This window comes from Spermophilus citellus (assembly GCF_964194105.1).
Source record: "Spermophilus citellus genome assembly, chromosome: 10".
Taxonomy (NCBI): domain Eukaryota; kingdom Metazoa; phylum Chordata; class Mammalia; order Rodentia; family Sciuridae; genus Spermophilus; species Spermophilus citellus.
In genome coordinates, this window is record NC_138197.1 from 127,964,734 (window position 1) to 127,989,717 (window position 24,984).

Genomic DNA, 24,984 nt, shown 5'->3' on the forward strand with positions numbered 1-24,984 from the left:
GGCTGGGCCTCCCCACACAGGGCTCAGCTGCGCAGAGCTGGGAAGCAGACGGGGAGGTGGGATGGCACCGGGCTGGGCAGCCAGACTGGGGGACAGAGGGAGAGGGGGCGTCTGCAGGTGAATCCTGCAAGAGAGGATAAACAGGACGCATCTGTGCAGCTCGGCCTTCAAGGTGTGTCTTCCCGTTGGTGGGAAGTCGCTGAAAACATCCTTGTCCCCAAACAAATCTGGGGCTCTGGCCTGGAGTCAACGCAGCACATGGGCTTCTCAGCTACCGTAGCCGACTTCCCTCGGGCCTTCCCGCTGGACAGGCCTCTTCCAGCCAGCCCTACCTGGAATTCACTCTTGGAATTCCTGGAAGGTTGGGAGGCTTTGGGGACAGCCTGCGGAGTCCCTTTTGCTGGTGTGACCCTGCCTAGCCCCTGACTTCACAGGGGTCATTTGTAGACAAAGTCCAGCCCCAACAGTGGTCTCATTGGTAAAGTGCCCCCGCGACCGTGTGCGCAGGGAGGTCCCAGGAAAGATGGAGACCCTGCAGGGCTGGGGGTGGGTGGTAGAAGGGTGGGGTCGGGAGCAGACCCTAATGCTGCTCCCAGGACCCAGGCTCCAGGCCGCAGGTGCCAGAGGAGTCCAGCTGCCTTGGGGGAGGGGTTGGAATATGACAGGGTCCTTCCACCTGCCCGATTCCATCTCCAGGACCCCAAGGGTTCAAGCAGGTGACTCAGACTGGGTCCTAGGGAACAAGTCGGGGGCCCGGATCCTGGAACTGGGGCACATGGTGGGGAAGGGGTGTTCGGAACGAGGCCAAAGCCCAGTTCTCAGAACTGGGGCACTTTCCATGAGGGACCTGGTTCCCACAGCTTGCGGCATGAACGCTGGAACAGAGGTGTGACTGAGCCGCCGCTGGCAGAACCAGCCAGGTCCAGGGCGGCTCTGGTGGGCGAGGCTCTGGGGCAGTCCAGGTCGGGTGCCCCGGGGACAGCACCCCCCACCCCCAAAGAGGAGCCTTTGAGTAAACCGAAAGTTTATTTTGAACATTCAAATTTACAAAAACGAAAAAGTAACAAAAACCATGACACAGGTCACACACGCGCACACGTTGCATCGCAGGCCACTGTGTACAAACAGGGAGGGGGGACCCCGAGGGGAGCCGCGGAGGGCGGGCAGTGGGGGCTCTGACTTCACAGACAACGTGACATGCTTGCCGGCTGCTCTGCCTGGGCCACATGGGCCCCTTCCCAGGATCAGGGTGTCGGGGTGGGGTCCGGGGTGGCAGGCATCTGAAATAGGGGTGAAGAGTGATCCCATCTCTGGCAGGGCCCCTCCCCAGTCCCCTCAGGCCAGGGTCTGGGACACCTAGGATGCGTGGAAAGGGGCCTGGGTCCTGGAGAGAATGGGGCATGGCCTGCCAGCGGGGCTCACAGCGCCCCAGTCTCAGCAGGGTGCTTTGGGGGGTCACTCGCCCTCCCCAGGCCTCAGCTTCCTCATCTGTAAAGTGAGGGCTTCGTCCTCCTCCGAGAACTTCCGTGCCCCATCTGTGGTCCTGGGTCATGCAAGACTGTGGCAAGGGCGTACGCCCCCTAGGGACTCTGGGAGGGGTGCTGCCACATGCCTCAAGGTGGGCAAATCTGGCAGAGTGCAACTGTGGAGCACCTGCCCAGGGCGTGGCACACAGCGGAGTCTGAAGAGAAGCAGATGCGTCCCCTCCCTGCCTGGTCCCCGGGTCAAGATCCCTCAGGGCTGGGGACCCTTCTCACGGCCTCACCAAAGGGACCTTGGCCCTGGGGAAGGTCCCTCCAGGAACACCTGTCTCTCCGTCCCTCTGAGCCAGGTGGCCATCCCTTCAGGCCAAACCACACCAGCAGCAGCGCACCTGAGCTCGTCTGTGTGGTTGGGGTTCTCGGGCCCTGGCTGAGGCTGGCCCTGTGTGTGGGTAGAAATCTGTACTTCACCCCTGGGAGGCTGAGGGACACGGGAGCTTTGCCCTCTGAGCCCCACTGACCTCCCTGAACTTGAGGCCAAGAGGGTCCTAACGTGTGACTGTGCTATGAGGACGATCCGATGCCTGCACAGGGCTCAGCGAGCGCCAGGTGCCTAAAGAGGCCCGACATGGCCAGCTCCATCCTCCTTGGTGGCCAGGCCCAGCCCCTTTCTCCCTGTCTCTTAGACATGTCCAGGAGCAGCTCAAGTTACCCAACTGTCCCAAGAGCAGGTGCCCTGTGTCCGCAGAAGACTGAACAGATGAGGGAGGGGTGCAGACACACTCAGAGGCACACCCCAACATCGCCAATTTGTTCCCTTCCCTCTTGGGGCTGACCAAGGTGATTGGCATAGAAACGAAGCTCAGGCGTCAATGTTGAGTCCTCACCAAAGCATAAAGGACTGGGGATGACGTGTCTGGGTGGGCTCAAGTGGCCAAGCAGTTTCTGTCACCTCCCTCCCAAGGCCTGATCCTTCTAAGGTCTCAAAATAGTAGCAGAAACCCAACAAGGTCACGTCCCCAGCAGCTAAGTTCCGAACCCTGCCATTGCCCAGCAACAGCCCGTGTCGTCACGATGAGACACTTGACCCAGCACTTGGGCTGATGTCATTGGCTGTTACCGGGGCGACCGAGATCTCAGTGGTCCTGGCTGAAGCCCGAGTGCTCGTCTTCCAGGGCCCTGGGACCGAGGTGCTGAGCAATCGTCTGTGCTCTCAAAATGGAAACGAGGACCTGGGGGCGGAGGCCACAAGTCCAGGACATGGATGCACTTCCAGGGCACTGAGCCCCACACCCTGTGGCTCTCGCGTCATGGCTCAGGCTGAGCGGCCATGGGGAGCAGAGCAGGAAACAAGAGGTGGGGTGAGAGGCACCAGTGCCATTGCTCAGACGCCTGGGAGGGACATGTGCATCCCTAGCTGTCCCTTCTGCCACAGTGCCCAGGGGTCATGCTCCCCGTCCTGGGGTGCCAAGATGTCTGGGTGTTGCCTGAAGGGAGATGTTCCAGTGGCATGCTAGAAAGCATCCTGCCCTCTCAAATGCCCACCCTCTCAGGTGTGGACTGGACCCAAAGAAAGTGTGGTGTGGAGGGAGGAACACTGAAGAGGAAGTCAAAAGCTCTGGATTCTAGTTCTGACTCTCCCCCATTGTGCTGTGTGATCCTGTGCAAGATACTTGCCCTCTCTGAGTTCTTCCCCATTTCTCACAGCAAGAGGTGAGGCTGGATGGCTTTTCTCAGCTCTGACATTCTTCCACTCTCTTGGGGGAGCTGGTGAGGACTCAAGATCTTTGTGACACTCTTAGGCAAGGGTGCCAGGCTGGCAGGACCCAGAAGGAGCTGACACTTATGATCCATGTGTGAGTCTGTTCTGTCTTGAACCTTACCCTGAACCTTGACCCTTGGAGACATATGCCCAGCCTGATCCATCTGTTGCCCAGTCCCAGAACCTGCCCCTACCAAGCCCCTGGGTTCTCAGGTTTTCTCTGCACTATCCACCTGGTCAGGTGGGGGCGTCATCTCACTATCCATCTGGAGAGCTCTCGGAAATGGCCAAACCAAGGGCCTCAACTCACAAAGAGAAAACTAGGCCCAGAGAGGGTAGGCACTTACAGAAGACCACACAGCAGGTTAGCAGCAGGGCCCTCTCAGCGTCTTCCTCCCTCCCCAGGGCCATGCAGAAGGAGTGTCCTGGGCCATGACGCTTCTGCTTTAAGCTGCTCCCAGACCAGAGAAAGTGGCCCAAGCCCTGGGCACAAGAAGTGACCATAGTCTTGTGGCCTCTGGTCCATGGGACCCCAACCCTGCAGGTGGGGCTGGGCAGGGAATGTCCTGGAAACTGAGGCAGGTGAGCATGGGCGTGGGACCGACATTCACACCACTGCGCACACACACAGGAGGGAGGAGGGGTAAGGGCTGGCGGCTCGTCCAGACCCCGCCCTCCATGGGCAGCGGGAGAGGAGGGAGAGGCAGTCTGCTCTCCAATGCCTGTGTCAGCCCCTTCCGCCTCCTGCTGCGGCCCCGAGAGAAAGGGGCCACCTGCAGCCTGGGGGACAAAGGTACTGAGGCCACCGCCATACACGACCCCGAGGGGATGCTGCTGAGGTTGGTGGAATCCGTGTGTTCGATGGGAGAGGGCGGGCAGGCCGGGTCACCCCATGTAACGCCAGGAGGGTGGGCGGGGCCTGGAGTCCCCGGGCTTGGCCTGTTGACTTGAGATGCTTGTGCCCACCCAGGAGGCCAAGGGGACCCATCGAAGGGCAGGGATTCTGGAGGTGTGTATACAGGTGAGAGGGATGGGAGACATGGCCAGGAGGGGCAGGAGGGAGGCCAGAGTGTGGGCAGGCTGAGGAGGGAAGGACCGCCCCGGGGTCCCCCAGGTGGCAGGCGAGGTGCCTCATGCCTTGGCTCGCCCCTTGCACACGTCGAAGGAGGACTTCGTTGCACCCCCAAAGGCCTCAACCAGCTTGTCCTCCCAGGGGAGGACGTTGCCCAGCAGTGGCCCAGTACAGTTGGCAATGCCCAGGACCTGGGCGGGTGTCAGGGCATGGTCCCACAGGTTAAACTGGGTGATGTCCCCGACGAAGGCCTGGGTGGCATCAAATCGGCCCCCGAGGGTGTCCTAGGCCAAGAGAGAAGCCGGGAGAAGAAAGAGGTGTGGCGTGAGGGAGCAGAAAGAACAGCAGCCAGGCCCTTTCCCCGGGAGGCCCTGCCCAAGGTCCTAGCCCTGCCTCCAGGTCCTAGCCCACCTCCAGGTCCTAGCCCCACCTCCAGGTCCTAGCCCACCTCCAGGTCCTAGCCCCGCCTCCAGGTCCTAGCCCCACCTCCATGTTCTAACCCCACTTCCAGGCCCTAGCCCCGCCTCCAGGTCCTAGCCCACCTCCAGGTCCTAGCCCCACCTCCAGGTCCTAGCCCCACCTCCATGTTCTAACCCCACTTCCAGGCCCTAGCCCCGCCTCCAGGTCCTAGCCCACCTCCAGGTCCTAGCCCCACCTCCAGGTCCTAGCCCCACCTCCATGTTCTAACCCCGCCTCCAGGTCCTAGCCCCACCTCCAGGTCCTAGCCCCACCTCCATGTTCTAACCCCGCCTCCAGGCCCTAGCCCCGCCTCCAGGTCCTAGCCCACCTCCAGGTCCTAGCCCCACCTCCAGGTCCTAGCCCCACCTCCAGGTCCTAGCCCCACCTCTAGGTCCTAGCCCACCTCCAGGTTCTATCCCCACCTCCAGGTTCTAGCCCCGCCTCCAGGTTCTAGCCCCGCCTCTAGGTCCTAGCCCCCCCTCCAGGGTCCTAGCTCTGCTTCCATCCAAGCTCCACCCTAAGGTCCTAGCCCCACCTCCAGATCTAGCTCCCTTACAAGGTTCTAGCTCCATCCCTAAGGTTCTAGTACCATCTTCAAGGTTCCAGCCCCACATCCAGGTTCCAGTCCCACCCTCAGGTTCTCCCTTTACCTCCAAGCTCTACACCCACTCCAAGGTTCTAGCCCCCCCTCCAAGGACATAGCCCCACCTTGAGGTTCTAGTCCTCCCTAAGGTCCCAGTCCCTTTGGCCAGTCCCTACTGTCTTTGGCCCTCAGTCTGCCCATTTGTAGAATGGGGGGATCTGCCTGAATGGTCACTGCTGTGTTCTCAGGTCCTCTATGCCTGCCTCTCCCCTCAGGGCCCCTGGGCAGGCTCTTGGGCCTCCAGCCTGACACCAGTGCGACCCTTACCTGCTCCTGGCCCAGGATGAGGATCCCATGGGGCTTGATGGGGTGCCAGGCCGCCAGGTTCTCCCCAGAGCCTCGCAGCTCCCCATCCTGGTAGGCAGACCACAGGCCATCCCTTGTGGTCCAGGCGATGCAGATGTGGTGCCAGCTGCTGTCCTTCAGGCTCAGGGGCAGCTGGGCCACCTGGACACAGATCCCCCAACCCAGGTCAGGGGAGCCACAGGCCCAAAGCTGGAGCAGGGGGGTGGGGCTGGGAGACCCAGGGACTGGCCCAAGTCCTGAACCTGCCTCCCTCCCGTCCCAGGGTTCTGCTGACCCCTCTCCCTTCCCCCACAGCCTAACCAAGCAGCTTCCCTGAGGTCACGAGTTACGGTCCAGTTCGGGTCTTCCACTGCTTCTAGACCCACAAGGTCATGCGGGTGGAGGCAGTGTCCCATGGCCCGCTCCCCCTGCATACAGCACCCCATGTCCACACACAGCCGGGGCCGGGGCACTGGCAGCAAAAAAGAGGCCATGGACCCGAGGCCAGGTGCCAGTATCTGGCTCTAGCTCTGCCACCAACCCCCTGCGTGACCAGGGAGGCTGTTCTTCCCGCCTTGGACCTCAGTTTCCTTGTCTGTAAAGCGAAGTGGTCAAAGGAGGGCAAACAGCAGCCCTGTCTTTCCCTCCAGCCAGGAAGCCACGGTTAGTTCACCACGAGCCTCAGACTCATCACCAAGCTCCGGGGCCTCTGCTGAGGGGCTGGGCTTGGCCTGTGAGGTGACAGCACTTGCAGTACGTGGACATGGCAGTCCTAGAGGGCTCCCTCATCCCATGCGCTCTCTGGGGCCTACTTGGTGCCAGGCCTGATTCTGGACACTGGGGAGATGGGTCTGGTCATGGCCTCAAGTGAGCTGTGCCTGCCCAGGAGGGCAGGACTTCAGGGACAACACTGCCAGAGTAGTACAGAGGCCACAGGGAGACACAGTGGCTGTGAAGGCCAGAGGAAGGGGGGATGGGAAGAGAGGACACCTGGAAGGTCAGTGGTATCTGGCCACTCTGTTGCCAGGCAAACCACGCACCGCCCAGCAGGAAAGTGAGAGGCCTGGTGCCTTGTCCAGGGTGCTGAACTCCTGGGCTGTCCTGGGCAAGGCCAGGGATGGCAGCCAGCCGGTGGTGGTAGGAGCAAGGTGGCAGGGTCTAGATGGAGCCCAGCTATCTGGATGGTCTTTGAGCTTCTGGGGCCACAAGAGAAGTTCACTGTGTCCTGGGCCCATCTCCTTCCTTTTCTCCCAGGACACCCAGGAGAGGCATCTCCTGACTCTGTGTGGCTGTGAGCTGGTCACAGGTGGGTGTGACATGTGATGCCTGCATTTCCAGGGGACCTTAAGGGATCACTGTGCCAGCAAGGCCAAAGCAGTGTGTCAGGCAGGAGGAGGAACTTTGGCGGGGAACAGGGGTGATGAGAGCTTCCTCTTCTTGCCCCTCCATCACCTGCCCCGCCAATCACTCCTCCTTCCCTGTCTTCCAGCCAGGCCAGGGGAAGGATCATGGGGAAGGGAGCCTGGGTGTGAGGAGGCAGAACAGGGGAGGGGGTAAGAGGTGACTTCTGGAGCTCAAAATCCAAATCACACTTTTGCCCTCACCAGCAGCGTGGCCAGGAAGCCTGGCTCCCCTCTGAGTCTCGCTGCTCTCCCTGCAGGATGGGGACAACGAAGAGACCTGACTCCCAGGCTGTGGGGCAGGCTGGGGTGGCAGCAGGATAGAGCTTTGTAGCGCTGCGCCTTGGGTGACAGCGGAGCTCACATTGTCAAGGCTAAATGCCAGGCTCTGCTCAGACCCTCTATGTGGGGTTAAGCCACTTGCTTCCTATGACAACCTGAGGGGCAGGGACTATTGTCCTCCCTGCTCACAGGTGGGAAATCAAGGCCCAGGCAGGCGAATGGCCACCTCACTCAGTGGGCACCATGCACTGGCTTCCACCCGGCACTCAGGTCCCAGAATGGCCCCAGCCGAGTCTCCCCCACAGAGTGGAGGGCAAAGAAACTGGCAGAGGGGGAGGTCCCCAGCCTTCCCCCGCTCCCCAGGCCGGTCCATGCACCTCTCTTCCTTCTTTCTCTCTCTCTGGGAGAACAGAGCAGGCCCTGGGAACGGGCACCTCCAGCCCCGCCCCCACAGCTGGGCCACTGGGGAAGTCACCGCGAGTCTGTGACCTCCCCTGCTCCTCTAGACAACGGGAGCGACCCGACCCGGCCAGCCCACCTCTGGATTGTCTTTGCCTTCCCAGCACCCGCCTGGCACACAGGAGGCATTTAACGTGTGCTGAATCGGCAGAGCAGAGCTCCAGCGCTGACCCGTCGCAAGGGGGCGCTGCAGGGCCCCTCCTGCCTACCTTGTCGTTGATCAGCAGCTCCATGGGCTCGTGGCCAGCCTCCAGCAGCACGATCTCGTTCGCTTGCCCGGGCACCGAGTAGGAGAAGGGGGTGCCCTGGCCGGTGCCGCCCGACTTGGACCGCAGCCACATGCAGGCGGTGAAGGCGTAGAGCTCGGGCAGCGCCTTGCGCACCCGCCCATACATGTAGTTGTTGCGGATGGGGATACTGATCTTGAAGGCCTCCGGGGGGCTGTAGGCCGAGGACCCTGGGGGGTGGCATGGCGGGGTCAGAGCAGCCAGCAAGGACTGGGTGCACAGGCGCTCCAGAAAGAGGGCTAGCGGTGCCCGGCCACCCGCAGGCGTCGAGTGGGTCACCCCCACCCGTCTTCTCTACTCTGCCTCTGGCTAAGGGATATAAGTGATGAATCCCCTCCACACCCGGTCTGGACCTAGATGTCCTGAGTTCAAATCCTGCCTCTGCCATTTCCAGGCTGTGTGACCATCAACAAGTTCAACTTGACCTCTCTGGGCCTCAGTTCCTTCAGTCAATGGTTTCTCCTGCTCCCCAACTTGTTTCCACAAGGTTTCAAGGCTAAAAGGCCCATGAGATCTCAGGAGTCCTAAACCCCATTTCTTGGATGAGAAAAACAGGCCTGGGAAAAGAAGTGACCTTCCCAGGTCACCGAGCAAGCCAGTGACAGATGTGGAGCCTGGAGCGAGCCCTCCTGATGCCCACCCCTGACACCATCTATTATGCTGCTCTGCCTCCCCAGCAGGGCCAGGCCTGGGTGTTAAGCAAATGACAAAACCCTGACTGGTAGTTGCTGCAGGTGTTATTTGTGGGTGTTTAAATGCATGATGGTGGAGTCGAACAGAACTGGATAGAGGTCTCAATCCTCCACTTTTTGGCTGTGTGACCTTGGGCAAGTCACTTGACCTCTGAGCCTCAGTTTCCTCGCCTGTGAAAATCCTTGTGCAGTTTGTGAGGACTGACAGCTGACATGTCGTGCGCTTAGCCCACTCCTCGGGTTCAGTAGTACCAGGAAGTGGTAACTGTCAATGATAACTTAGGTCTGATGATACTGTCCCCCACTTATTCTGTACTCCCAGCCTCCTCCCCACCATCCCATCCAGCTTTAGCCTCTGGAAAGCACGAGCTCAGGGTGGACCTGGCACCTCGGGGCCTCGCGGGGCCCAGGACCCACCGTGCTCCAGCTCAGCCACGCGGTCCTGCAGGGCGTCTAGCTCCTTCTCCACCTCCTGCCGCTGCCGGTGGCTGCTGTGACTGAGGGCCACGCGTTCCTTCTCCAGCGCCAGCACCTTGGCCAACAGCTGCCCCTCCAGCTCGTCCATCTTGGAGTGCAGGGCGGTGGGCACCACGGGGGCGGGGGCCGGGGTGGCCGAGAGGTTCACGTGGGCTGGGAGATCCTGCTGCTCGGAGGGAGAGAAGGAGGGAAGGTGAGGCCACGGGAGGGAGGGGGAAGCCTCGGGCACCTGGACGCCCACTGTCTTAGAGAAGCCAGCGGGCGAGCCTCCGTGGGCCTGTTGGCCTTCTAGCTACCAAGGCCTGGGTGGCCTGTCACTAGACCCACGGGGGCGGGCACAGCTCTGCCAAGGCCTGGGAGTGCTGGGGCCGGGCCCCCTCTACTCACAGCTCACACCCAGGCACCAGTCGGGGTCAGCCTGCTGGGCCGTGTCCACTGCCCCCAGGGGTGTTGGCTCTCTGCACGTGGCACTGCCATCAAGGCAGACCCAGAGGCATAAGCCAGGGTCTTCTGGAACAGGACTCTGGGGCACAGCCTTTGCAGGCAGAAGATCCCAGACTGGAGTTTGATGGCCCCGGACTCAAGTCCAGCTTGGAGGCAGCCCGCCCCGTGGCCCCGGGAAATCCCGAGCTCTCTGAACTTACTTTCTCCCGAGACAATGGCACCCAGTTGGCAGGGCTGTGGGGCACTGAGGGCCAATGCCAACAGGCAGCCTGCTGTTGCGATTACTGTCTGGGACACGGTGATCGGGGTGGGGGACTCACATCACCCAGCCCAGGATGGGGACCGAGTGCCCAGAGCCCCTCCTGTCCTGCCATAAGGCCCTGGCCGGAAGGAGAACTGGGGCAGGGAGCAGGGAGCTCTCCTTGCCCTCTCCTGGTGGAGGGAGATGGGTAAGGCTGCGGGTTCAGACTCTTGGAGGGGACAGTCTCTGGCAGACATGTCACAGGAAATCAGTCAGAGATTAATAATTCCTAATAGCTTCTAGGAGCAAACTGAACATTCGTCCTCCCAGGGGTTTCCTGTCTCCTCCATGCTCCTGGGCAGTTCCCGCTCTGCCTGGTCATGGCCCTGTCCCCAGGCCTGGGACCCAGACTTGAGTTCATCAAATCCTCACAGTTTACCCACTGAGCACCTACCACGTACTGGGTCCCCACTTAGGGTGCTAGAGATACAGCGACACAGAAAGCCCAGGACCTGCCATCTCGTGAGTGCCCCGAGCTGCCAGGGGCTGGCTCTGGAGCTTGGGACAAGCAGAGATGACCCTCTCAGCCTCATCAGCCCAGCCCCAGCCTTGCTGGTCATTTACTGGGTGACAGGCATGTCCCTATTTTTATCCACGTGGCACGAGGATAAGTGTGTCCCATGTTTCAATGTGCTGGGGGATATGGGAGCTGACCCCGTGAATGCTGGGGTGGCCTCATGTCAAGGAACTGGAGGGACCAGCTCCCTGGCACTGTGCCCAGAGAGCAGGAGCAGGCGGCCGACCACCTGGGACCACTGCTCCTGTCTGCAGGACGGGGCCTTGGCATGCCTGCTGCAGGCTGTGCAGGGTGAGTGATGGCCTGCGGGGGGTCCCGCAGGGAGGGTCCTACCCAGAGCCTGGCCAGAGTGGGTGCTGGGGCATGGCACACGGCTTGGGCTAGGTGGGACGGTGCTGTCTCTCTGGCTCAGGCCCAACAGGCCTCTCACCAACAGTCACCCACTGACCCATGTAACAAGTCTGTGATGAAGGTACCATAGTGTCCCCATTTTGTGGGCAGGGAAACTGGGGTGAGAGTCACCCACTGTCACTTCGGGAGCATGCAGCAGAGGAGTCCCCTGGCAGCCCCACTCCGCTGTTTTCACTAGGCATCATTTGTCACCTGGCTGTTCTGGACACTTGTCCTGCCACTGCTCTGTCCTGTCTGTCCCCCAGCTCTGCTGAGAGGCTCCTGTGGGAAAGGTGAGGTGGCCTTGGGGTCTGTACCAGTGCAAATTCAGCCCCGCTCCATCTGGTGGGGGGGGGGAGGGACTGAAGCTCGACCTCCCTGTTCCAGCCTCTGAAAAGGTCCAGGAGACCCCATGAAGCAGTGGGGCAGGGAGACCCCGGCCACCTTTATCCTCCGCCACAGCCCATCTTAGAGGTCACAGCTGCCCACCCTTCCAAATGCCCTCGTGGTCCCTGGGCTGGGGGGAAGTGGGGATGGGCGGGTGGGCCTCTCAGTATGTCTGGCTTGGCCTGTGGCGATTAGCTCACAGGGGTGCTCCTCCTCAGAGCTGAGAAGGCTGTGGCAGGGACCCCGGCCCCCAGCTCTGACCCTCTGATCTGCTCCCAGCTCCCTGCCAGCCTCCGTGCCACACTCGGAAAGAGTGTGCACCCAGGAGACCGCAGGCTGGGCCAGGCCTGACACTTCCCATGCTGTTCGTAAATTTTCACACTTTCACCGAAGGTGGCACTCTCAGGACCCCTTTGAAAGGCTGGGGACACCGAAGCAGGAGTGCTTCTGCATTGCCTGGTGCCGCTGGAGCCAATGCCTCTCTAGCTGGGCATCAGGACAGGGGGGACACCAGCTATTTACACTAATGCTGATCCACTGCCCCCTCAGGATGCATGCCAGCTGGGGGGTGGCCACGTGTTCCAGGGAGGAGGTGGGCTCCCCATCACACACAGCCCCTCCCCACCCCAGTGCTGTGAATCAGAACACGACTCCCCCACCCCCCTTGCCATCTGCTGCGGTTGCTAGCTATGCTGCGTGGGCTCCCGGCCAGCTGCCAAGTGGGCCCCTGGCCTGAGATGGTGTGGGAGAGAGGGGGTGATGACCACGCCACCGCCCCACTCAGCTCCTGATGAGGCAGGAAAGTGGGGCTTGGAGCCGTGGCCGTCCTGCTGGGAGTGCAGGTGGAGTTTAGGGTAAGTTTCCCGGGCCTGGAGCAGAGCCCAGGAGAGTCCAGCTCAGCCGCTAGTGTGCGGGGCTCCTGGGCACTCGGTACCAGGAATGCCAAGAGGGCGCGTTCCCGGCATGCCAAGTCCTGCTCTAGGGACGCTCTGAGCACACACTCCGCCAAGGCCTCCACAACCCGAGGAACTGTGTCCACTCCTCGGTGCTGCCCTGATGGTTGATTGGCCCAGTGGGCACTGCGCTGGTTGCCTCGGCTGCCTTGAAGGCACGGGCCACCCCTGCTTGCTGAGCCCAGGGCGGGCTCTGGAGGCAGCCGGGCAGGGTGGGTCACCTTCCCAATCAAGCACCCCACGTCCTATGTGAGTCCTGCCCGGCATCCGCCCTGGCTCCACCACTGGACGCCCTTGCCGTGGGGGGCTGAGGGGCCTCAGTCTCCCCCAGACAGAAAGGACGCAATGACACTACTGTCTCATGGCATCGTGACGGTTGGACGGGCGACTGGAGGCGGGTAGGGTACTGCTGGCACCGAAGGGCTGCAGGAGGGCCGGCCCATTACTGGCCAACAGCACTCAACTCTCCCTTGCAGGGGCCACTGTCCGTCTCCAACTCCAGACCTGTTCGTAGCGCGGCCAGGACGCGGGACTGAAGCGGCCGCCTGGAAAGGCGGGGCTGACACCAGCCAATCAGGACGGCAGGTCCCCAGGGGGCGGGGCCGGCGCGGCGGGCGGTAGGACCTCGGCTCCGGGCCCCCAGGGGCTGGCCACACTTACACCCCTTATCTGAAATCATCTCCAATGATTAAAAAACAGAAAACAAAATCCCGAAGCAGAGCGCCTGACGGCAGAATCCAGCCCCGCGTCTTGTGTCTTCCGCGGCGTCGCCCAGCCCTTTGTCTCTCTCCAGCGCAGGCCGGGTCCCCTGGGCTGGGATCCCGTTGTGGCTGTGTCCCTTCGCAAAGCAGCCAGAGGCCGCCACCTAAACTCAGTCCAGCCGCGCTGGTCTCCTGCCTAAAATCCTTCAGTAGCCCCTTCCCCATAATAAAGTCCCTCTCTGGTCTCTGACCCCACTACAGGACCACACTCAAACCCAGCAGGCTGTCTGTCACGCCCACCCAAAGTCCCCAGCTGCCCCAACTCCCCCGACTGAGCTCCCTCCTAAGGCCTCCGCACATGCTGTTCCTTCTTCCAAGAACACTCTCCCCGCCCCCCACCCTGCCCAGTGCCTGCCCCCCTCCAGATGGCAGCTTCCCTGATGCCTGAGCTAAGATGCTCCGAAGGGAGAGAAGCGACCCTGAGGGCTTCTCTGGCAGAGCTGCAGAACGCTCATTCATTTTATTCACTCATTCATCCATCTGTCAACTGTGTTCCTGTTATGGACACCACACAGGTCTGCATTATTTCTAGGCTCCTTGATACTAGATCTGTGACCTTGGGCAAGTTGCTCAACCACTCTGACCCTCAGTCTCCTCATCTGTAAGATGTGGGTTCTAACAATACCTACCTTTGGGAACATAAGTAATGATAAAATGAGAGAATAGATGGACAGCCCTGCACATAAGTGACTGGCAAATGGTTATAACTATTCTTATTATTCTTTGCTATTATTGAGGGGCAGGAGTCTGGGTCCTGGACCTGGGTTAATGGATCAAAGTGCCAGCAGAACAAGTAGGCAAGCGTCTAGATGTCTCTGAGCCTCCTTTGTGTCACTGTCTGTGAAAGGGAGGGCAGTAGTGGCTGGAAGGCTTGGGCACAGGGGGATCTCATCTCTGCTGCTGCTTGCTGTGTCCCTAAGGAGAGGAAGACCCCATGCCTGCCCCGGGGTGCTCACGTGGCACAGAGGCAGCTGCTGAACGTGTGGCCAGAGCACAGGGCCAGGGCACCACTGAGCACCAGGGTGGGGCCTCAGGAGGCCTCTCAAGGAGCCCAGTGGGAGCCATGCGCCCCGCCCTGCTGTCCCACCTTCCTCCTCAGGAACACCCCAGAAGCTTCCTGACTCCCCCAGCCCAGCCAGGAGAGCCAGGGGCAGGGGCCAGACTGGGTTCTGTCATCCTGGTCCCCAATGCCAGCTTGGAGCTGTCTTGAGAAGACAAACAGGCAAAGAGGACAAGAAAGGGGACAAGACTCTCTCTGGATCTGCAGGTGGGGTGCATGTATCCTGGACACCCCTGTGGGCCCAGAGTCCCCAGAGTATGGTTAGGACCCAGCCTCCCCAGCCTCTGTCACCTGTCCCCTCTAAGGACTCCAAATCAAGCTATTACTTCCAGAAGGCGATAGAACTTCCTCCACGGTCCTGCCTGCCCAGACACCTTCTGGGACCCAGACCAAACCCCACACCCAGACCTCTTTAGTCAGAAATCCTGGGTGGCCCTGGCTCAACCTCTGCCACGCTGGGTGGCCCTGGCAAGTCCCTGTGCCTCTGGGAACCTCAGTTTCCCCTGGAGTAAACCAGGGCTGTGGGGACACCTAAGTGCTTCCACTTTGGGTTGAGCACCTCACTCCTGGTCCCCGGAGTTCCACGGGGCTGTCCAGGAGAGACCCCAACATATGCCTCCCTCGGTGAGGAGCACAACTCTGACCTCACCCCACCTCCCACAGGCAATGCACAGCTAAGCAGAGATGCTGGGCAGCAGGAGTCACCAGGACGACCCAGATTAGAACCACGTGGGCCCACTCCACGCCCACCACGACAGGGGTGTCTGAAAATGACCAGGCCCAGGCTGGCGAGGCTCAAATGCAGGTGGGCGTGTAAACTCTCACCGCCACTTTGGGAACACATTTGGCAGTACCCCCGGCGCTAAATATACCCGCTCCTGCCACCCAGACGTCCCACTTCTGGGGATAGATGAATGCAGGAGAACCAACGCTGACAGCCACCGAAAGATGTCACCCACATGTCCAAAGCAGCTTTATTTGTGACATCAGGAACAACCCGAATGCCCACGGGCAGAAGAAGAGGTGAGTGAACTAAAGTTCGTCCTTGCTAGGGGACACCACCCGGCAGTGAACACCCAGGAGCCCCGGGCACGTGCCTGGTGACTGATGTCCCAGGTGTGATGTAGAATGGAAAACCCAGGCACAAAGGAGGCCCGGATTCAAGTACAAGCAAGATGGACTCCCAGGGACAAAGGGTGGACTAGGAAGGGCCTGTGGGGGGGTGTTGACTTTGAGGGGCAGGAGGGAGCCTTCTGGGGAGCTGGGGGAGGTCTTAGCTTTGATCTGGGGGTGCTTTCAAGGATGTACCCGTGCACCATCTCCAGGAGCTGTCCACACAGGATTTGGTCCTTTGTAAACACCAAGGGCGAGCTTTTCCATGTTCTGGATCTAAGATATCCACAGGGGACACTCTGCCTTCTGCCCAGGTGGCTCCTGCCAGCTTGAAACACAGGGAAGGGTTTCCCCTCCCAGAGGAGAGCCTGGCAGGGATGGACTGTAAGGACACAGGATGGCCCTTCCCGTTTGACAGATGGGAGACTGAGGGTCAGAGAGGAGAAGGAGTTTTCCGAGGTCACAGGAAGCAGGTGGGAGAGGTGGGATTTAAGAAGCCAGGCTTCAGCAGGTGCCGTGGCCTGTAATCCCCGTGGCTCAGGAGGCTGAGGCAGGAGGATGGCAAATTCGAAGCCAGCCTGGACAATTAGTGAGATGCAATCTTGAAAAATTAAGGGCCAGGGATGTGGCCCAGTGGTAGAGCTCCCCTGGGTTAAACCCCCAGCACCACAAAAAACAAATGCAGAAACTTAGAATCAGGCTTCTTCCTAGAGTGAAGGGCCACCATCAGCTGGAGTGGGAGGTTCAGGGACTCCAGTGTGGGCCTCACCTAGCCCCCTCCTCTCATCTTACAGGCAAGGACACTGAGGCCCGGAAAAGGAGAGTCACAAGCAAGGACTCAGCCCTGCCCAGCAGCCTTCCACAGCAGAAGTTATCTGGAGCTGGAAGGGGGTCAGGGAGCATCTGGCCCCGGTGTGGGTGTGCCCCTCAGACTCGGAGCCTCCAGGCCCCCCGTGTATGATGGGATTGCGTGTGGCCTATTTCATAGGACTGAAGACTGGACAAGCCAATAGGTATGTTGCAAGTGCCCCGTTAAGTTGCCATTATCATAAACAGCACAGTGAGGCCCCGGATTATTTCAATGGCTGGAGGACGTGCCTTTGAGCTCTGGCCTGGCGCTCTCTTGTTCTGAGTGTTCTAAGGCCAACATGGTCTAGCACAGTATCCAGCAATGGGCACTGCCCTCACTTGTCTTTCTTTCTTGCAGGTGAATGAGATCTGACCCCTGCAGATGAGTCTGGCGTTAATCATAAAGAATTTTGGGCTCTGGAGCCAGACACTGCATGGATCAAATCCAGGCTCCACTGCTGTGGGACCTGGGGCAAATTTTTTAACCTCTCTAAACAGCTGTTTCATTGTAAAAGGAGGATAGAATAGAACTTCCCCATAGAGATTTTATAAGGATTAAATGAGATAATGCATAGTTCCTGATGCAGGGTAAGTGCTCAGTAACTGTGACTTATAATTGCTATCGCTGATTTTTTTTTTGGCAGGTACCAGGGATTGATCTCAGGGGCACTCACCCACTGAGCCACATCCCCAGCCCCATTTTGTATTTTATTTAGAGACAGGGTCTCACTGAGTTGCTTAGTGCCTCATTTTGCTGAGGCTGGGTTTGAACTCATGATCCTCCTGTCTCAGCCTCCTGAGCTTGCTGGGATTACAGGTGTGCGCCACCACCCCTGGCACTAGCACTGATTTTTGATACAGCAGAAATTGTGGCTTCCCTGAATCCAACGTCTCCTGTGATCAGCAGCAGGATATTCCTTGCTATGGCTCCTACTTCAGGATGGGGGAAGGCAATCATCTTGCCAGGCTGGGTTAAGGGTGGGGCTTATGTCAAAGAAACGCTAAATCAGCCTTGAAGTTTCACTGTGCACATACATTAGCACAAAAATGAAATACTGGGACATGCATTCACAGTGAGTTGCCACGTAAATGGTCTAACTCTCTTAGAAAGTAGTTCTTGGCCAGAGCCATAAAAAAAAAAAAAAAATCACACGCCTATAATCGGAGGCTGGAAAGCTACTTTGGAGGCTGAGGCAGGAGATCAAAAGTTTGACGCCAGGGCTGGGGATATAGGTCAGTTGGTTGAGTGCTTGCCTCGCATGTACAAGGCCCTGGGTTCAATCCCCAGCCCCACAAAGGAAAAAAAGAAAAAAGAAAGGGACTGGGGATGTAGCTCAGTGGTGAGCACCTGCCTAGCGCCTGTGAGGTCCTGGGTTCCAACCCCAGGATCCAAGTCAATATCTTCTGACCCAGTAATGTGACTCCTGGGACTTCAGTGAGAGAAATGATTCAACAGACTTAAAAAAGAAGCAACTGTGCATCACGTTGACGTGACAATGAGAATCTAGAAGAAAAACAAGTAGACACAGCCCATGGCAACAGCCCAGCAACAGGAGCCGGTCAAGTGACCGAGGAGAGAAAGTGCTGGAAGGTGAGTCCCAGGGAACTGTCAGTCATTAACATGCTAATTGCACAGCAGCTCACTGCGCAGGTTTGGGACTTAGGGGGGCTGCAGAAGGGGAGAAAATGGAATTAAATGAACCCCCCCCCAAACCTTTGACTTTTTTTTCAATGAACAACAATAAATAAATACATGTGTACATAATACACAAAAAGATGGTTTCGCCTAAGTTTTCGAATGCGGCTGCCACTGAGGTCTATGGGGAGAAGGTTCTAGTCGCGCGTGTGGCTGGGAGGGGAGGGGGAGTCCAAGAGGCATGGGTGATGGTGGGCAGGGACGGCATGGTGTGGGGTAGGCAGAGCATGATCGGGGAGGCCTCTGGGAGGAGGTGACCTCAGGACGGACTCTTAGATGGGGAGCAGGAGGTGCTGGGGTGACCCAGGCAGAGGTAGGAAGAGCTGGAGGCCAGGCTGGAAGCACAGCCGAGCCCCAAACTGCACCCCAGGGGAGCCCCTCTAGGGACATAAGGGGGACCCCTGGGGCTGCCTGGAGGAGGGGGGACCTGGAGGTGGGACACCAGCAAAGAGGCTGCCACAAGGTGCACGTGAGATGAGTCCAGAGCGAGGGGGCCCTCGGAGCAGGGAGAACAGGGGCGGTCAGGAGAGGGGGGAGGCCAGGGGCAGGAGCTCAGGTGGTGTCCACACCCCAGGGGCCAGAACTGAGATTTGGTTTGGCCCACTGTGGAAAGGGTGCTGGAAGCTTCCAGAGGTGGCTGGGTTCACGCAGGGAAAGGGACAGGCCAGCCGAGAGGGGCACACACCACGCAGGAGGTGGCCTCTGCCAGGAGACAGGAGCCGGGCAGAGCAGGCAGAGGGCGGGGGGAGAGGCAGATGTCAGGCCCAGCAAGGAAAGGAAAGTCTCTACGCGGCTTATCAACTCTGGGGACATTAGTAAGAGCACTTTCAGGACATTGGTGGCAGAAGAGGTAGACCCTGAAAAATCTGGGGGCTTCCTGAAGATACTGAATGGGAAGACAAGTGAGAAATTAGACGCTGGCTTCATGGTCCCACCTGAGAGCCGGAGCCTGACCCCATATCCACGGGCTCCAGACTGCGGCCCCTGCCAAAGGCCCCCAGAGACTGGCTCTGGCCCCAGCCAGGCTCAGAAGACAGCCCCAGCGGCCAGGCGGCCACCCGCCTTTCTTTCTTCCTGTCCACCACACAGAAAAAAATGAGAAGGTGAATGTGGGGAAGCCAGGCCCCCTGCCTGGAAGGCCAACCTGCCGCCAGATCCCAGCCGCCAGGATCCCCTGGCCTCAGTGGGTTCTCCGGAGGGGAGCCCACCCTGCCAAGAGCTGCGGGTGCTGGGGAACAGATCCAGGCCAGCCCAGCCTGCCAGCCCACACATGGGAGGAGATGCCCGTGCCATCTGGGCATGGGGGTGGGGGCTAAGAGAGGCCAAAGGACGTCGACTGGACATTAATTATTTAACATGAATAAAATCTGTTTTCCTAAAAGAAGAGTTTGTTTCCATTTTTATTTTTGGTTGCTTTTTTTAAAATTGATTATATTATAGCACAATGATCAGAATAGCAATCACTCAAATTGCCTGAGCGTGCCTCTGTGCCAGAGACGGTTCTGGGTCCTTTCACATCAGGTAGACTCACTCAATCCTCCACTACCTGGTGAGGCACATGCTACTGTTATGCCCATTTCACAGGTGAAGAAACCAAGGCTCCCTTTCGCTTTGGAGTTTAAGCTTATCCCTGGTCATTTCCTTGCACTGTCCAGGTGGAGTCAGGGGAGAGGGTGCTGGACTGGCTTTCCTCCCTCTCTTCTCACTTGAGGAGGTTTTTGAGCTGGGTTTTCCCACCTGTAAGGGGATCAGAGGGCGGCTGCAGTGCTGTGAGCCATGACTCTGACACCCTGGGGTGGGTTCTGCCCTTAGCCGACTAGAGGACTGCTGATCAGGGGCATCGACAACCCTCTAGTGGGCATCCCCTGTGCTGCTTGCCCTGGGATTTCACTGAAGGAGCTTGGGGGCCCCACATTTACTTCCTTCCCCTCTCTGTCCTCGCCTCGCCTGGTGGCACTCAGATTGGAAAGCAGAGGTGCCATAACTTTCTCCCCCTTTTCCACAAGGCTACCCCCTTCCTGTGGTCCACCTCCATGCCTGGGGGTGGCCAGGGTCTTCCTGCTGCTTGTTCGGCCCAGTTTGATTGTCTGACCTACACTTCTGGAGACCACAAATTTGTTCTTACAAGAAGGAAGGAGGTCGCAGGACTCCACAGGAGAAGTGACTGGCCCAGGATCACACCCAAGAGAAGCAGGCTGCTGCCTTGGACCACCCATGCCTGGCCCAGAACTTGAGCTGGGAAAATCTGGAAAAGGTGACGGTTAGGAGGCAGGGTGGGTCCCCCATCGCCATCCATTCCCCACCCAGTAGCTGTGGCCTTCCAAGTATCTGAGGCTGGACCTGGCCTCTGAGCGGCTTGCGTCAGGTCCACAGCCCCAGCCCATTCAAGAGTGAGAGAGGGTGAGGGGCACCCAGGTTTGCCTTATGGGCACTGTGTTCCCCGCTCGTTGGCATGCGAGGAGAACTCTGAGTCTTGGCCAGTGCCTCTTCTCACCTGACCGAGGAGTGGGACTGGAGCTGTTTGTGGGTTCGTGGGGAAGGAAACGGACATTTAATGAGATCTTCATACGTGCCAAGCATTTCCACACACGTTCCATTTCCACTACAAGGGGACGCCGTTATACCCATTTTACAGTCGCGGAAACTGAGACTCCGGGAGGTGCATGGAGAGAAAAGGACTGAGTCTTTGTGGCGCGCTCCAGGTGCCGCTGTCACGGTTCCAGACACCTGCTTGCTCCTGACAGCAACCCTCCCGCCTCGCCCGCAAGGAAAGATCCTCCCGGTTACACAGACAGGAGACCCGAGGAGATCCGCGAGTGTGGCGCGGGCACCTGGCGCCCTTGCACGCGGGCGGCGGCCCCTCCCACCCCGGCGGCTCCCCGACGGCGCGCGGCGCTCACCTCGATGCGGTCTATGCGGTCCCGGAGGGCGCGCACGGCGTCCTCCAGCTCCAGGATGAGCGCGGGCGAGTCCCAGGCCCCGTCGGCCATGGTGTCACGGCGGGGCCCGGCGTCCTGGAGGCCGCGCGGCAGGCCGCTCTCGCAGCGGCCCAGCTTGCCGGTGAGCTCGCGGATGGTGTCCTGGTCGGCGCGGATGCGCGCCTCCTGCTGCAGCGCCGTCTGGCGCAGCTGCTCCGCCGTGCTCTGCAGCAGCAGCAGCTCTTCGCGCTCGCCCGGCGCCGCGCCCGCCGCGTCCCCTTGCTCGGTCCCCGACGGGCAGGCGGCCGCCAGCGGCGTGCACAGGAAGCGGCTGAAGAGCGGCCCGGGTGGCAGCGGGTAGGCGCTGGCCGCCGGCGCCCCGGGCAGCGCCGAGGGCCCGGCCGAGGCGCCAGCGCCGTGCAGCGCGCTCAGGCTGCGCTGCGGGCCCGGGGACGCGGCGGCGCCCGCGGCGGCCGAGGCGTTGTCGGTGCCGCCGGGCAGCGCCCGCGCGGGGCTGGCCGCCAGGGGCACGCTGGCGATGATGCAGATGACGGCACCGAGGAACGCCAGCATGCCCGCGGCCAGCAGCACGGCCAGGAACTTCAGCGTGAGGCGGGCGGCGGGGGCGCCCGAGGCCCCCGGCAGGCGCGGCGGCGGGGTCGGGGCGCGGGGCCCGGGAGCGCAGGGCCGATCGGGAGCGGGAGCCGGAGCTGTCGCCGCGGCCGCTGCTGCCGCCGCTCTGAGCCCGGGCGACGGGAGGCGGAGAAGGCGGCGGGCGGCGGGGAGGGAGCGGGCGCCGCGGCCCCGCCCCACTCGCTCCCCCGGCGGCCCTGGCCCAGCCCCGCACCCGTTCTGTGCCGGGCGCCCAGGTGCGGTCGCCCGAGGATGCCGCGCGGGCCGGGGCCGCGCCCAGGACTTTAATGTCGCCGCCGGCGCGGCGCAGAGGGCGGAGACCCCGTGGTCGCATGGCGGGATCCTGGGCGACCCCCAGCCCTCCCCTCGCGCCCTCTGGCTTCACCCGGGTACCGGTAATGCCGACAGCCACCTTGCAGCGAGCTTTCCTCCTGTGCAGCTCTATGCTGAGCGCCCTACAAGCCGGGTCTCAATTAAGTCTCGCTGGGGACAGGCGCACAATACAAATGAGGAAACTGAGGCCCTCTGTGGTCAAGGCGCTGGCCAAGGTCGCACAGCCAGTATGAGTCGGAGCAGCATTTGTGCCTCGTTTCTTCCGACTGGACCAGACTACCGGATAATATGGGGTGGGAGATGGAGAGGATGAGAGAGGCCAGTGTTGGGTGGGGTGGGGGTGTTGACCGAACCACTGTTTGTACCATGGCCACTTACCCATGGCCTGCCACCTCTAATCTCCTAAAGGAGTTCACTTCCCTCCACCCCCATTAATAAGTATTTCTGTGATCTCAGGGGATAGCAGAAACCCCCTCCTCCGAATCCTGCCTGTGCCCCCACCCATCACAGGCGGGTGGCAGAAGGAAGACCCTTGGGCAGGAGAACCTGGCAGGGAAGGAAGGAGCAGCAATGGGATTAGCCAGTGTGTGGGGAGGTGAGCTGGGGAAGCATCTTACTTCATCTTGTCAAAAATGTCTAAATATATGCTGGAGAAAATTAACTTTGCAATTAAAAACTTAAAAAAAAAATCCTACCATCCTTCATACTCCAGCTCCAGCTGCATTTTTGCACAAATCCTCCCCTGACCAGTGCGGATTCTCGGGGTTGCAGGCACAGAAAGGACGTGGAAGTCTCCAGGGCAGCCTGTGGCTCACTCGCCACCCCAGGCCCGACTCCTTCCAGGCCTGCATTCCCGACTTGAAGGGAAGCCCACGCCAGGGTCGTGGGGTCACCAGGGCTGCATTGTAGTCTTGAGTGGTGTCTGCATAGTGCTGGGGGTGAGGGGTCACCAGAACATCTCTGAGGAGGCAGCAGTCCTGCAGGACTCTGTCTGGCCACTGGGGTCCTGTCCAGGAGTCCTTGGGCATGTGCTCCATCTAGTTCCTCCCCGCCATGGGGATGATGTTCTCCCTGCCCACCCCATCTCTGGGAGTCACAGACTTTTGTGCAGATCTGAGTCTTCACCTGGGGGCAAGGCGCGTGCAAGCTCTAGCTCCAGCCAGTACCAGAGCCGAGTGTGTATGGGTGTGAGCCGGTGCTCACTGAAGCAGTGACCTGAAAAGCGAGCCCAGCAGCGCAGCTGGGAGGTAGCATCTCCAGACAGAGGTGACTGGGCTCTGTGGAGGCAAGGGCAGGTGGCAGTGCCCCCTAAAGCCCTGGAGACTTATGAAGCATTTGGACCCTGGGTGCATCTTCACGTGTCCTGTGAAGACAGACACATACAGATAACATCCCCAGGAGAAACTATCGTGGGAGTTTGAGGGAAGGACAGGGGAGGCCATGACAGGGAGCCGCTGCAGGAACAGCAGAGCCACGGTGACTTGGGCATCAAATGGTACCACCTTTACGTAAGCTGCCCTGAGAGTTTGGGGCAATTGGATAAGTGGGTCTCAGGGCTGGAGGTGAATCTTATTTCAACCAGTGTGTTCACCCCTTAGCATGGGTTTTAAACTTGTGATAGGAACATGTCACTCTGCTGCTTAAAAACCTGTGAGTGGCTTCCATCCTTGTTTTGGATCGTCATTTCAAGGCTGACGAGCAGCCGTGGAAAACCGAGGAAGTGTCTCCCTCTGGACTCGAGAGCAGGTACCATGTTCGCTGATCAGAATAATAAAGTTCATGTCTCTGGGCTAAAAGTAGGGCAGGAGAGCTCACAGCCTCTCATAGAAGATTGAAGATGCCTAAACCCATGGTTGCTTGGCTGTGACTCAGACTGGTGATGTGAGCAGCACCTACCTAAGGTGGCCCGTGTCCCCTGGGGATATTCATGCTGCCTGAGTAACAAAGTCTTTTGTCTCTGACCCAGGGTTGTCTCCAGTCTTCTGCCAGCATCAGCAGCCACGGTAACTTGCAGGTAAGATCAGATCTCAGGCCTTTCCCAGTTCTTGACACACTCTCTGTGCCTCAGTGTTTTGATCTCTAAGATGGGAATCATGGGAGTCCAAGGGCAGCCTTGGTAAATATCTTATGGGGGGGCTGGGGATGTGGCTCAAGCGGTAGCGTGCTCGCCTGGCATGCGTGCGGCCCGGGTTCGATCCTCAGTATCACATACAGACAAAGATGTTGTGTCTGCCAAATACTAAAAAATAAATATTAAATATCTGTATATATATATTTGATGGTGTTAGCTTCTGGGATTGCAAGATGGTTGGTAATCAGAATACCCTCCTCTTCCAGCCCATCTCCAGTCCCTCTGCCTGCAGCAATGCCACCTGTGTCAATGCCCCCAGGCCACCAGACTGCTCCCCCCTGCCTTTGCTCCTGTGACCTCCCAGCCTGGAATTTCACACCTCCTGGATTCTTCTCCAGCCCCAGTTGGAGCCTCCCAGGTTCCTCTAGATGAGTTCTGGCTGGACTGGCTCCCCCCAGGCAGTGCTGCTGCTGGGGACGCCGTGGGGAGTGAGGACACTGAGGTCTGGGAGTCTGTTTCTCTGGGGCTTTTGGTTGGACCTTCCTCAATCCTAACCTAGAATTCTTCAAAGCCTGGTCGGAATTCTCAGGGAGCCCTCCATGAAGCTGGGATCATTCCCACACTTTCCTTCTTAACTCCTGTCTCCTGAGTTTTAGGTTTCGTTATTTTCATTCCGATCTTAGGGCGAGAGAATTCTTTTGTAAATAACAAATATAGTCATTCATTTAAAAAATAAAAAAGTTTTCCATCGTCCTTGTGATGCATATGCCCGGCAGTGGGGTGGGACCAGAAATATCAGAGTTCATATTCTAGTGGGAGGCGGACAGTAAACAAATGAATAATTAAATAAGCAAGTCAATTTACAATAGTGGTGAGAACTACAAAGAGAAATTTTAAAGTGATGTGATAGTTATAGGACACCTGGGACTTGGGGAGTTGGGAGATGGACGTCATTCATAGTTTTCAGAGAAGGCCTGCATTTGGGCTGAGACCTGAATGACCTAAGAAACCAGCCATGCAGAAATCTGGGGAAAGATGGAGTGTTCTAGGCAGAGGGAGCAACTAGTGCAAAGGCCCTGGGGCAGAAATGAGCTTGGTGTGTTCCTAGAACAGAAGGAAGGCCAGTGGGGCTGGGCAGAGTGAGCACCACCTGAGGGCAGAGGCTGGGGAAGGAGGTAGAGCCAGGGCTTTCCCACCTGGGGGCGGGGAATGGGTTTGATTCCAAGTCCAACTGGAGGGACTCAAGTGTGGAAGTGATA

At 59.3% G+C, this 24,984-nt stretch overlaps 1 protein-coding gene across 1 annotated transcript; it reads right to left on the minus strand.

Moving 5' to 3' along the window:
* Positions 1–1,030: 1,030 nt before the first annotated feature.
* NPTXR (neuronal pentraxin receptor) lies at positions 1,031–21,423 on the minus strand. Its single transcript, XM_081309752.1, has 5 exons — positions 20,671–21,423; positions 9,240–9,465; positions 8,053–8,300; positions 5,685–5,864; positions 1,031–4,599 (listed from the first exon to the last, which is right to left on the minus strand). The coding sequence occupies exons 1-5, from the start codon at positions 21,259–21,261 to the stop codon at positions 4,375–4,377; spliced, it is 1,470 nt and encodes a 489-aa protein (XP_081165878.1). The 5' UTR covers positions 21,262–21,423; the 3' UTR covers positions 1,031–4,374.
* Positions 21,424–24,984: the final 3,561 nt, after the last annotated feature.

Coding starts and splice junctions, on each gene's coding strand:
- NPTXR (XM_081309752.1), bottom strand. CDS start 21,261: ATGCTGGCGTTCCTCGGTGCCGTCATCTGCATCATCGCCAGCGTGCCC. Junction 5,865..8,052: donor AGCTGCTGATCAACGACAAG/GTAGGCAGGAGG, acceptor ATCTGTGTCCAG/GTGGCCCAGCTGCCCCTGAG. Junction 4,600..5,684: donor TCATCCTGGGCCAGGAGCAG/GTAAGGGTCGCA, acceptor CTCTTGGCCTAG/GACACCCTCGGGGGCCGATT.